The 12639-nt window shown below is 42.7% G+C and overlaps 1 protein-coding gene across 2 annotated transcripts in view; it reads right to left on the reverse strand.

Moving 5' to 3' along the window:
* The window catches only part of REEP3 (receptor accessory protein 3), a 37331-nt gene extending 25732 nt beyond the window's left edge, over positions 1-11599 (reverse strand). For both annotated transcript variants that reach the window (XR_009275054.1, XM_058810431.1), the window contains exon 1: positions 11540-11599. Coding sequence is in view for 1 of the 2 variants with exons in the window: in XM_058810431.1 (XP_058666414.1) it covers positions 11540-11571 (32 nt within the window). In the remaining variant the exon portion in view is untranslated. The remainder of the gene's footprint in view (positions 1-11539) is intronic.
* Between the last annotated feature and the right edge of the window lie 1040 nt (positions 11600-12639).

Below are 12639 nucleotides of genomic sequence, written 5' to 3' on the forward strand. Positions count from 1 at the left end.
CAGAGCAAGGCAGCTATTAACTTTCCAACTTAGAAAGCTGGAATTCTCCAAAGCAACTGCCAGATCCTTCCAAAGCACAGCAAAACCAATAGTAAGGCAATTACTCAAGCAGTCAGAAACCACCCTAGAATTTTAACAGGAAAAGTGACATCCCTACTGATTCCTCCAAAATGTGGGACTTTTCTATGTCAGGAACTTTTATTTAATGGGTCCCAAGTATAACAATTGCAAGCAGTCTGAAAGGAGACAATTAAGCCTTTTTTCCAATGCAGACCTCTAGGCTCCATTACAAGCACCCTATCTACTCATGTTTATGGACTAATTATTGATCTACCCCAAATTATCTGGCACCTTTTGCCAGATAACTCTTCAAGTTGTCTCAACATGGAGATATCTCTGTCTGAACCTTGAAAGAAGTCTAAAAAGAGCACAAAAAAAAAAAAAAAACCAGAAAAAATTCTCTTCTGTAAGGGATGTTCTGCAGTGGAGTGTGTGTGCAAGTGCTGATGTACTTATGGGATCACAGGGGCCTGTGGCAGTCTGGAACAAGGGACAGCTAAAAAACAACTCCTGAAGCAAAATCCAGGCTGCCCTCTCTAATGAGTCAGCCTGGAAACTCTTCCACGTGGTCAAGTTGCATCAGTGCTTTAACACAGTTCTCCCAGTCACCCTTTCACGAGTTGACAGGGCATTACTGGTACACTAAACCTGTGAATCCACCCACCTCCTGCACAGCACAGAAGTACTTGGGGAGAAGCTATTTGCCTATCATCCTAACTCCAAGAATCTTCATCTGTACCTGGAGAGAGTGCCCAAAATTTGTGTCCACAAGTGAGCAGTGTTTCTTGTGCTGCTGGATAGCCCAGGTATATTTTAACAGAAGGGCATAAGTCTGGAGATAGCAACATCATAAATAACCAACAAAAAAACCCAAACATAAATCCTGCTCAAAACACAGTCAAAAGGCCCAACAAATCCAGCTGTACAGAAAATTCCAAAAAGCTAATACTGGAAGGCAAATAAAAATTGTTATAAAACCCTTAGTCACTTGTCAGCAGGCTGACCTATTCACCTCCTGCTTTATGATCCATGTTTTACTCGTGCTGTAGGAGCGTCCTGCCCATCCCATCCCAGCATTCCTTCCTGTTTACAGCCTCCCAGGTGAGCTCACACCTGCCAGCACTCACACCAGGAACTGCAACCACACCTTCTGCAGCACTGCCTCGAGATAAAGAGCAAACACTGAATGCCTTCAAACACAGAACAACCCTTGGAAGAGAACTTCAATCTCCCACCTAGCTCCCACCTCAAACTCAATAGCAAAAGTTCATCCCTGATAGAGAAGTATTCATTTTCAAAGCTGCTCACACTCAAATCTCAAGTCACCTATTTCCTTCAAACACATGAAATTATCTCTGATTTCTGTGTTGCTAGACTTCTTACCACTGGAAGCACAGTGTTTGTGGCCCCATGTCAGCCAGGAGCACAACTGAACACTGAGAAATAGCCAACAATTAGGAACAATTGCAGGGACTCCTCAGACAGCTCTTAAGACAGCCTTGCACATGACTTTGATCAAAGAAAAAGATGTGTCCTTGCACTGAACTGTGCTTTTCTTCTAATGATCAGCAAGGACTGACAGCTGGATTAAGGATGTCAGAAGAAAAACTGACTGGTTTGCTATTTTTCATGTTTTCAAAAACATCAAACCAAGCCTAGTTTTCAGGAGATAATTTCTGTTTTCATTTAGTATACGCATGAATAAACTTATTTCATAAAGCAGGTGAACAAGATAAAAAAATTGCAGTCTTAATTGTAAGTTTCAAGATGAAAGCTGATACCTACATGCATGTTCGAAGAAACTGTCATATCAAGAGTTTACATAATAAAGGTAATTGACAGATGACAGAAAAACACACGAGCTTCCTTGCTTTGGAAAAAGTTCTTTACACTCACTGCTCCTGGAGGTACTACAACCTACACATGCAGTTTTCATGAGCAACGTGATCCTCTCCATTCAGGAGCTTCTGAGAGCTCCTAAAAGACAAGGGTAATTTAACGCAGATGATGTGCTGAACAAGATTAACAGGAACATTACAGATCTAGAATGAGGTGTTTCATTTTGTTATGAGGTTTAAAGTTACAAATACACTTGGTAGCTTCTTGGCTTCCATAAATTTCATTTTAAAAACTACCGGCTCTCTTATTTACACTACTTAGTTTTGTGCCTAGTGTCTTCAAAATCATGTTGGAAGCTTCTACAAATTTTTAGGCCTTTATTTCTGTGTAAGAACATGACATCCTTCATATCAAGGAGACTCCAGAATACACCTTAGAACACCTTCCATTGCAATCTATATGGTATATTGGAAAATTGTTCATTACAGTAACTTCAGTGACTTGTGTCAAGCCAGCAGCCACTTCTCAAAGCTTCCTCTGCTCTGTGCCACAGCAAATTTTGAAACAAGGAAAATTAGATGGATGTTTGAAGAACCAAAGCCAGCACAAAAAAAAACAAAGACTCATCTTGGCACTGCCAAGTCCTGCACGTTTTTAAACATGTTTAACAGTCTTCAGTTAAAGCCTCAGTTCCTGGAAGCCTCAGAGGTCTCAGTCCAGGTGAATGACCAGGTAAAATCAGATTTGCATACAAAGATAATATTTTATCCAGCACAAAACTGGAAGAGCAGCAGTAATGCAGCACAGCAGAAGAGCAGCAATACTAATTAAGTTCTTCAGGTGACAGAAAACTAAAAGAAACTTTGCCAAAAACACATGGGCACCACATGCCTAGAATAAAAGTCAAAAAGCCCAGCAGAATCCATTCCCATTACAGAAACCGTACTTAATTTTTAAAGCAGCCTCACTCATTTAAGGTATGCAAGTCCCAAGACAAGATTACTGCCAATTAAAACACTGAGTTATCTCTTTCACTGCTGTGGGAAGAAAAAAAATTTGGTTGCCCAAAAGCATCCAAGGCCAGCTTTTTATTTATGAAAGGTAATTTGGGCATATTTACCCTGAGTTACATTACCTTCAATCAAGCTATAGAAGTCACAATGGGAAGCCAATGTACAGACATACCATAGAGCTAAGTCTCAACTGCAGGAGATGGGGACAAATTCTTTGCAATAAAGTGTTTTATTTTCTCTATTGTCTCAGCAGCTGCCTAAGGAGAAAGTTTCCTGATGGACCCAATGCTTGAACTGTAGGTTCAGGAAATCAGTACTTTAATATTATCTTCAATATTAGAGGAAACTGAGTTCAGATTCTCTCAAGGCTCTGAAGTCATGTCCATTCTCAACTATTTTTCAAATCTAAAGCTTTATTCAGCTTTGACAAGTGGCTTCAAATCTCACTGCTCCACTGAGTTCCTCTTCCAGGCTTGGCCATCACTTATGGCCTAGGCTTATTCCCTCTAACACCTCCAAATGCCATAGTCCAAAAATGATTTCCACTTCCACCTTTTCAGCTTTGGTTTTCACTCTACATCAAGTTTGCTAGAGACTGGAGCTAATTTCACAAGTTAAAATCCAGTTATTGTTTGCTGCTCTAAGAGTATCTTTATTTTTGGAAATATTAATCAACATCAAAATAACTGGCTATAGGAAACTAACATTTAAAATAGGAGTGGTCCCAAATAAAAGTTGTTTCTGCTTATTCCAAGGGAAAGCACATTTTATTTTTGAGCTGTCTGTTAGTGTAAGGCAAACCACACTGCATGTAACCACCCATTCATATGGGTTGCATTTAAAAGAAAAAAGTGTCCATGCTGCCATAGGTCACACTGTGTGGAATATTCATCTGTCTGGGTGGCTCCAGAGAGAAAAGTGAGGTTCATAACCCAAAGGCTCAGAAAGGTCCTACTTAATCATTACAGATTCTTGAACCCAAGGGTGTCATCAGACACCAGCCTCAACGACCTGCCCCTCCCAAAAATGCTACAGAAATACCACAATCTGAGCAAAGAGGTAAGTGAAGCCATATAACACCAACTTGTGAAGTAAAAGTAAGCATGCCTTATCTCTACCCCAGGCAGCTGCTGGTTTGGTTTTTAATCATCCAAAGTTACACACATTTTAATTTTTTGCCCTAAGTTCCTTGATTTTCAAACAATTCTGTTAATCTTATAACCCAGAAATGAACTTCTGGAGCCTCTCAGAGCATTCAAAGAACAAACCTTTCCACTGGACACAGGAAAAGGTTTCTATGAACTTTGGATTTGGCAGATGCTGTAGAGGCAGCATCTGGAGTTGTCATTGCCAGTAATGTGTTTCCTCAATTATACCTGGTACAGAGAGAACTCCGAGGATTCTGTTGGACACCAAGTTCAGGCTGACAAGCAGAATCTCCACCAGCCTTATTCATGCAGTTCTATTAGTAACAAAAATACAATGCTGAAAGATCTTAATTTCCTCCCTTTTGAACCCAAATAATTTATGGGTTTTTTTAGACTCATGCATTAATTAGTTTGAGGGTTTGCTCTCAAAAACAAATAAAGCACATTATGCTGATTAACAAAAAAAATTAATTTCTGAGAGAAGAATTCTGTTAACACAATTATGTTTCACTGGTTATATGCAAATGGGCTAAGTTACCAGAAGATACAAAAGAAATGCGTGCCTTTTCAGAAACGTTATTTTCCAAATGCAAATGTAAGATAATTTGCCCGATTCATATTATCCTCTTTATACAAATGTAAATTTCATTTTGTCTCCACCATTCAAGGGTAACTTTTAGACAAGAAAAACTAGCCCTCAAAGTTCTGTAAGTAGAATAGTAAAACAAACATTGCTTACCTTGCAACTACAGGAAATTAATGACTGCCAAAGCAGCCATGTAAAACATATATTTTATGTTTCTGTGGATATAGTGTCTTCCAAGTGAACCATAAGCTGTTCACAGATGAAAATATTGAAGAGGTCAGCTTCTAAAACATTCTAATACTAAATACACTGCAACTGAGTAATCCTAGATGTGCTTTTAGACATCTATAAAGGCAGTGATACGTTCTAGAAAAAAATCCTAATCTGGGAAAAAAATATTAGCAGGCAGAAGTGAATAATGACAGCACAAAGCCAAATAATAATTCTTTGGGAGTTTTATATTAGTTTAAAGTAATGTTACCATACTTAAAAACTAATCAGGATATCTTTAAGCTAGTGACCATCTTCCTGACTCTCCACAGTTGTGATCAATGAGTTACAAAACAGGGTGGGGGGAGGAAATAACAAAAACAGACAGTGGTAGGAAGGCACAAGCACAAACTGTTTTCTGATTTTCCCCTTGAGCACTGGAAGTTCCAACAGCTTTAACACAAGGTACAGCATTATGTCAGGCTTCTCATATCAGGAAAAACTCTGCTTGGGAAATCCTTGCACTCAAAGCCAGGTTGCAGGCTTTTGAAACGAACTGCACCTAGTTTTCAACATCAAACACAAGTTCCAACTGTCTTTGGGATGCATGAGTAATGTTCCAAAGATGATAAACATAGGGCAAACATTCATCTAGTTGAACCCACCTCCATGTTGATGCTTGCAGACTGCTAGGAAACACAAGAGAAACACAAGTAACGCCCTTTTATTTTGTCAGTGATAAACTGAGCAGCAAAGAACAGAGATAGCTGACAAGAAGCTCAGTGCAGAGATAGCCTCTGTGGGGTGTTTTATTTCCCTCACACAAAAACCATCTTGTCAGGTTGGTTGTTCTGTGCCACTGAGGCCAGTTGTGTTTGAAGTCATCCTGGTCAGCAAAAAATTTGCAATCCCCTTCCCTGCCTAGACCCTGCACAGCTCCTCTCATTTGTCCTGAAGCAAACTGTCATGGTCTAGTCTGGCAGGTCCTGCCAACAGAGGGATTGTGCTGTTGGCAGATGGAATATTTTCTTCTGTATAAACCTAGTACTTACACAGGTTTCAAAATGTTGGAATTTCAAAAGCAGAATAAAAGGGACCTAAAAAAAGCTTAGGGAAAACTCCTTTGCACATGGAGCACTGGAACACAGGACTTTGCCAGACACGTTTTACACACATTTAGAAGATGATTTCTATCAAATATTAAAATTATTGAGCCAAAGCAACTTTTTTTTAAACAAATCAGAATTTGGCTCAGGATCTTCCTCAGCCTTGCCCAAGCATATAGGGAGCTGCCTCTATGTCCAAACCCAGGAAAGACAAAACTTTCTGTCCAGGCTGCAGAAGTGCTCAACAGCCTACAACGTGCTGGCTCAAAGCAGACATTGCTTTGTGGAACACTGCAGGAGTGGAGGTTGTTTGTTTTCATTAGAAACACCCTTTTGTGCCAGATCATGCAGTTCTTGGTATTTCTTTATCTACAATCAGAAGACACACATGTGGGGCTCAGCACATTTTGTAACACAGAACATGCCAAGAGCATGAAGTAAGAATGTCAGACTCCACGGGACACCTCTAGACGTGCTCCATCTGTTCTGGGGAAGCTTCAGTCCAGCTCGCCTGCCACAGGCACACTGAGCCTGCTCTGCACTCCCACCACCCTGTAAACATGGCAGAGGAAAGAGCAGCTAGGCTGCAGAGCAAATGTTGATTTAAGGCAAGGTGTGCCAGACAAGCAGTAGGGACACTTCTTTCTTACAAGTTGGCAGAGACAGAAATTTTGCATTGTATTAACTCAAGAAGTGTTACAAGTCACATGCAAGTGAGCAGAAACTTCTCATTGTATATATTAGGATTACCTCACTGAGAAGCTGAACTGTTGGAGAGAAGAGTTCTGATGATTTCACTGCTTAATTATGTAAATGATTTTAAACTTTCACACAGTCAGGACAATACACTTAATCCCTAGACTTGCATATGCTCACAGATTTCAACCCATGAAACTGAAAACCCTTTAAAAATCTGACACCTTGTTTGATTAGAACAGCTGCACTGTTATTACTGGAACTAGATTCATAAGAAGAAAGAATAAGCAGCAATGTGAAAGCAAAGAATGCAGTTTCAGAGCACACTTTAACCATACCCTAAAGCCTAAAATAATGCTGGTTTTGTCCTGCAACCTTTCATTCTCAACACACCACTTACCTAGCAACTACACAACAGCAGTGTGAGCTGGTGCAGTTCATTGCAACTAACAAAATATTAACTTCTATCAAGACTAATTTTCATTCCAGTTGACAGAACAATCAGACACACACAGTGGTCAGTTTGGATCATGTGGAAAGTGAATGAGGAGAGGATGAAGGACAGGATAGCCCCTCCCAGCAAAGGGGCAGTGACATCTCTAGCATGAAATGCCAAGGATAACTGATCAGAGCCACTGATTCATTCCAGTTCTGAGATGAGACAGATGCTGCAGCACATCTCACGCTGTGACAGCAGCTCCTTTTCCCCACAGGTGCAGCAGCAATTTATAGGCCTTTAAACCAAAGAAAACTGTCAGAAATTCAGCATCCCACAGCAGCCAACATCCTTCACACTTCAGCTGCAACCACTGTGCCAGAGAGCAGGCTACAAACAGTCAGAAACTCTCCCACAAAGGCCTCCTCTGCCTTGAAGATCAGGCTATGAAGCTATAGCTGTTCCTTTTACACACAGGGTGTTATTGTTACCTGATTCCACCCCACGAGCTGGGATGACTTCAAAACATGTGACAGCATGTTGATCAGTACACAAGAGGGTAAATATTATTGCAGTTTATGCTTTTATTAAAAAAAAAAAATTGTATTCCACGAACAAGACACGATCTAGGTTTCCAGCCAAAGCATACAGAGTTACATAAAACATGATCCACATGCTAAGCCAGGTATTAGACAACAATTCAATCAACACAGAAGCTATGGCTGCAGCCACCCCTTCTCAGATTTACAGTAATTCTGGGGGCAGCTGGACATCTGGAAATGTCAAACAACAACAGAAGCATTAAAAGTAGAGTAAGATAATGCCTTAGAAACTACCATTAAAGAAACAGCTCCATTGTGTAAAGCAGCAAAAGCTGAAAGAGACCAATACTACTGCCTAGCTTCAGGTCACCTCCTGTGTCCCCCCACACAGTCTTTGTCCAGCTTAAAGCAATTAGTTATAATCTAACATCAGATTCAAAGAATATTTGCAAGGCTCCAAACTTGGGGTGGGGAAGAGAGACATTATAAATACAAGCAAACAGAAAGCTAACTACTAGTACCCAAACAAATCCATCCTTCTGTGGAGCACTGCAACTTTTCCTTCCAACATTGATGGATACCGACCTACTTAACTGGAAACAAACCACGTACTTAAACATGAAGGGAGAACGTGCTGCAAAGCAACACAGATGGGGGAACTTTCATTTTTAAGTGAGGAGGGAAAGAAGCTAACAGATTACAGCAGACAGTCTGCTTTAACAGATTGCAAGAACAAAATGGCCATCTACTTGGTATTTAGGATGCTTTCACATCTCTGCTTGGCACAAGAGGATGGTCTGATCTCATCCATACCAGGCTGTGACTGACAAGTATTCAGTGTGTTTACTATTAAATACTGTCTCAGCAACTGATGTGTACACGAGCACTCAGACCTCACAAATGAGAAGAATGAGCAATCCAAGTGGATGAAAAGTCAGGCACAAGCTCTGTTTGAAGTTAACAAGATGGGCACTCCCAAATTTAAAAAATTATTTCCACCATCAAAAACCGAGAACATGATGTGCCACACTGACATGTTTTCTGAGATTCTGAATGAAATAATTTATCTTATTGTTAGTTTTGTTATGTGAAAAAAAAAGGAAAAACCCTGCAGTAAATATTCCAAAAATTGTTGCAACAGCCAGTGTGTTTTAGAAATAACAAGCTATACTTACTGCAACAGCACCCAATTGATATGCAATTTGAAAATGGAAAGATGTTTTAATTGTGCACTTCAAGTCTTCTGCTTCTTGACATAAAGATATGCAATTAGTACAAAGTATTTCACAAGTTTAAATACTTAAGAATAATAGCATTGATAGAGCAAAGGGAAAAGACTTCATTAAAACAAAGTTCTGCTAAAGATTCTTATGTGGAACAGTGAATTTGAACCACTCCCTGTTTCCTGTGCATGACTCCTCAAGACAATTCACATGCAATTAAGAATCCAAATTCCCTACTAGCTCCATTCCCTAGTTCCTTAAAGTGTTCACCAAAGTATTTTAGTGGAGTTAATGAATTCCAAATTGCAAACTCCCAAACTGAATCAGAAGGCAGTTTGCTTGGGACACACATGTCAGGACAAGTCCACCACGTCAGAAATCAGCAGAGGGCACGGCGACTCACCTATAAATTAATATTTTGCTGCTCTTTTGGCCCTGAAACACAGGAGGTCAGTCAGGAGTGAAGAACTCTGCCACAGACAGACAAACTGCTGCTCCTTTCCATCACCAGTCAGGATGACAGGCTGCTGGGGACTTGTGCACCAGGAAGTCACCAGAGCAGAATCCAAATGCTACATAACAAAGAGCCTCAGGTCCTCACAGCTACACAGTATTTAAAAATCTCTTTCTTATGGCTTCTATGGGAAGGCTAGGACACACCTTCCAAACTACAAACACGCAATTCAGAGACTCAAAGTGACTGAAATAGGTACATCTGGGAAGAGACCAGAGGAAAACAGATCAAAAAAGGAAGATAATGGACACTGAGAAAACAGGACAAGAGCATTCTCAAGACTATTGAAACTGATGACCTCTCATGTCATACCACATCTACTTCTGTGCTACTTCTCACCTTCTGTTTCCACAAGAATTTTGCTTTATTAGCAAAGTTAAACGACAATCTATCTCAAAGCTGTCCAAGTTCTCATTAAACACTTCCACCTTCCTGAGAAATTAAACACTGGCAAACTATTTAAATCCCACATCTAGGAAACAAGGACACAAGAAGGTGGAAAGGATTTATAAATAATATTCAGGACTCCCTTTTTAGCAAAAATAATTAGGGCACACAGATCAGTGACCAATGGCAACAAGGAAAACTAACTCCACAGAACTGCACAGTACATTATCTTTTACTGCCTTTTGCAATAAATCTGTGGAGAACAGAAGCTGTTCTCTTCATTCCCTGTGCTATAGGGTTAGGCTCATGGAGATTTTAACTTATGTAAATACAACCCTTGGGAATTCAGGGGGGAAAACCCAACCACCTACAGAAGAACCTGGTCATCAGAAATGAAGGTACTCGGCATTGCTGCCATCTCCCCTGAAACCAACACAGTCTAAGTAGTTAAAATAAGAATTCTCCGGCTGGTGCTGTTATGTAACAAAGCAGAAACAGGTTGAGCAGCTCCATCTGATGTACAGAAAGCTGGAGTATGCCTCTTGCCTATAGCACCGTGTAAAGCCTGTGGGAAGACCACACTGCCAAAGTGCACCAACAGCAATTCCTCCCACAGACTCTCCTCCAAACCTCTCTCGTCCCTTGCCAATTCTGGAACGTGATGTTCTACTTTGCAAGCTGCAATTATGTGACAAGTCTCGGGGACGGCAGGAAGAGGGAGAAAGACTGCTACTTATCGAGGTGGTTGGGCTGCCGCAGGAAAATATACGCGGCAGTATGAGAAAGCAGGAGAAAACTTGACAAAGTTTTCAGATGAAATTACACCAGACAGCTTAAGGGGGATATCTTTCACCAACAAAACAGGACAATCCTATTATGCCCTGCTGTGGGTCACACACTCCTGCTACACACTTTATGCTAATTCGGATGTTTGTTGGACTGCTTTGTGAGAGGATTCATTTCGTTTGCCTGGCAAAAGCTCACTCACAGCAAATCTCAACTCAAAGGACCCAATAAGCACCGGGGACCTCAAAGTCACTATCCTTGCCATCCAGCAAGGAGCATGAGGAAGATTCTGCTACCCAAATATTACTCAGACTTTATGAGGGACTTTATGACATTCAAATGAACTCAATAACTCATCAGTTTCAGGAAGGAACAGTACAATGCCTATGAAAAAAATTCAGAGGTGTCACTGCAGTTTACTCTTTCTCAAATAGAACTTACACAACAGATAAAATGAAGCTTCTCGCCCTAACGAAGTTTGTCTCTTTGGCTTTCAAAAACTCGAGTTTATGAGGTGCAGAACACAATAACTGCCAACCTATCTCTTCAGCTGATAAGCTACACTCAGCACAGACCGCCATCTCACACTCGCAAGCACTCTTCTAGTCCTCTCAACTCTGCTAGAAGTTAAAAAGTAAAAGTTACGAGATTTTATAGGTTACTCTGGATCAATTTACAAGCAACGGTTGCAATCTGTGCGCGCCAGGCACAAGCAGCGCGAGTTGGCTGGCTCCGCAGCCCCGGGAAACGTGCACTAAGAGCAGGAGATCCACATTATGGGTAACCACAATCCCGGTGCGGGTCCTGCGGAGTTTCTGGGAGCACAAGGACTCTCAGGGACACGGACCCCCAAGGGGAGCGGGGAGCGCTGAGCACCCGCCTCTGGAGGCTGGGGGAAGCAGAAAAGGGACTCAGCCCCCCGCCCGCCGCTCATCGGCACCATCTCAGCCCCGGGAAATAAGGCGCCTCCCGCAGCCCCAGCCCGGCACTCACACGACCGCTCGGGAGATCATCCAGGACACCATCGCGGCGGCGGCGGCAGCGACGCGTCCCCTCAGCCGGCCGGGCCGCAATGGCCGCGCCCCGCCCCGCCCGCCTCATTGGCTCGGGAGCTGCGCGCCTGCGCCCTGAGGCCGCGCGGGCGGGGCGGGAGCGGAGCGGGGCCCGTGGGGAGGGCTCGGCGCGGCGTGAGGGGAGCGGGACGGCGGCTGGGAAAGGTGTGTGTCTGCTCCTGCCTCTTCATCCAGCACCTGTCTGAGCAGCCATCCTAGACCCCGACATGGATACAGCCTTTGCAAAGCACCTGGAAGAGAGAGGAACAGATAGGAGTCGTTAAGATTGCAGTAAGGCACTTTCTCCCCTTCTCACCGCCCCTATTTGAAACACAGTGACCAACTCTAGCAATAAGAGGGGTGCGATGCTCACCCCTTGCCTTGGTCTTTGCCCGTGTGCTCGCAATGCTGTAGGATGTTCGGTAAGCCAAAACATCCGTGTGGTTTATTGAAGTCACCTCAGGCTGGCCTGCTGCCCCGGAGCGTGCCGAGGCACTCGTGTGCTGGAGGGGTGGGTAAGGCCACTGTGTCACCCAGGGACAGTGGTGGGGGACAGCGGGTGGGTCAGGCCGCTGTGGCACCCCGGGACAGCTGTGCAGCCCAGCCGTAAGCACAGTGTGGTGCCAGCCCGCCCCTGGAGCACTAGGAGAAGGTGTTCCTCCTCTGTGCTCTCCCACAGGCACTCAGAACCAAATAGTGTTTAAGGTCACCTCCTTAGGTGGGCCACACAGACTGCTACATGCAGTTAATCCAAAACTGCAGATAACCAGATAGATACACATGAAAGGATTAGTGCTTGTCTGCCTTGTTACTTTTGTTTCTTCCCTTACCCATCTTTTTTACCAGCTGCCGTCCAAGGCCTGAGAGCAAGCAAGATGATCCGCAGTGTAACCCAGTCCAGGTACTCTTGCCAAAGTCGTGGTCTGGCAGGCTGAGACATGCAGGAGAAGCTGATTGCTTCCTGATACCTTAGTTAATCCATCTCTGCATATTAGTTTTACACTTCCTGCAGAACTGTTTGCGCACATAAAACAACAATAT

This window comes from Ammospiza caudacuta, chromosome 9, assembly GCF_027887145.1.
Source record: "Ammospiza caudacuta isolate bAmmCau1 chromosome 9, bAmmCau1.pri, whole genome shotgun sequence".
Taxonomy (NCBI): Eukaryota; Metazoa; Chordata; class Aves; order Passeriformes; family Passerellidae; genus Ammospiza; species Ammospiza caudacuta.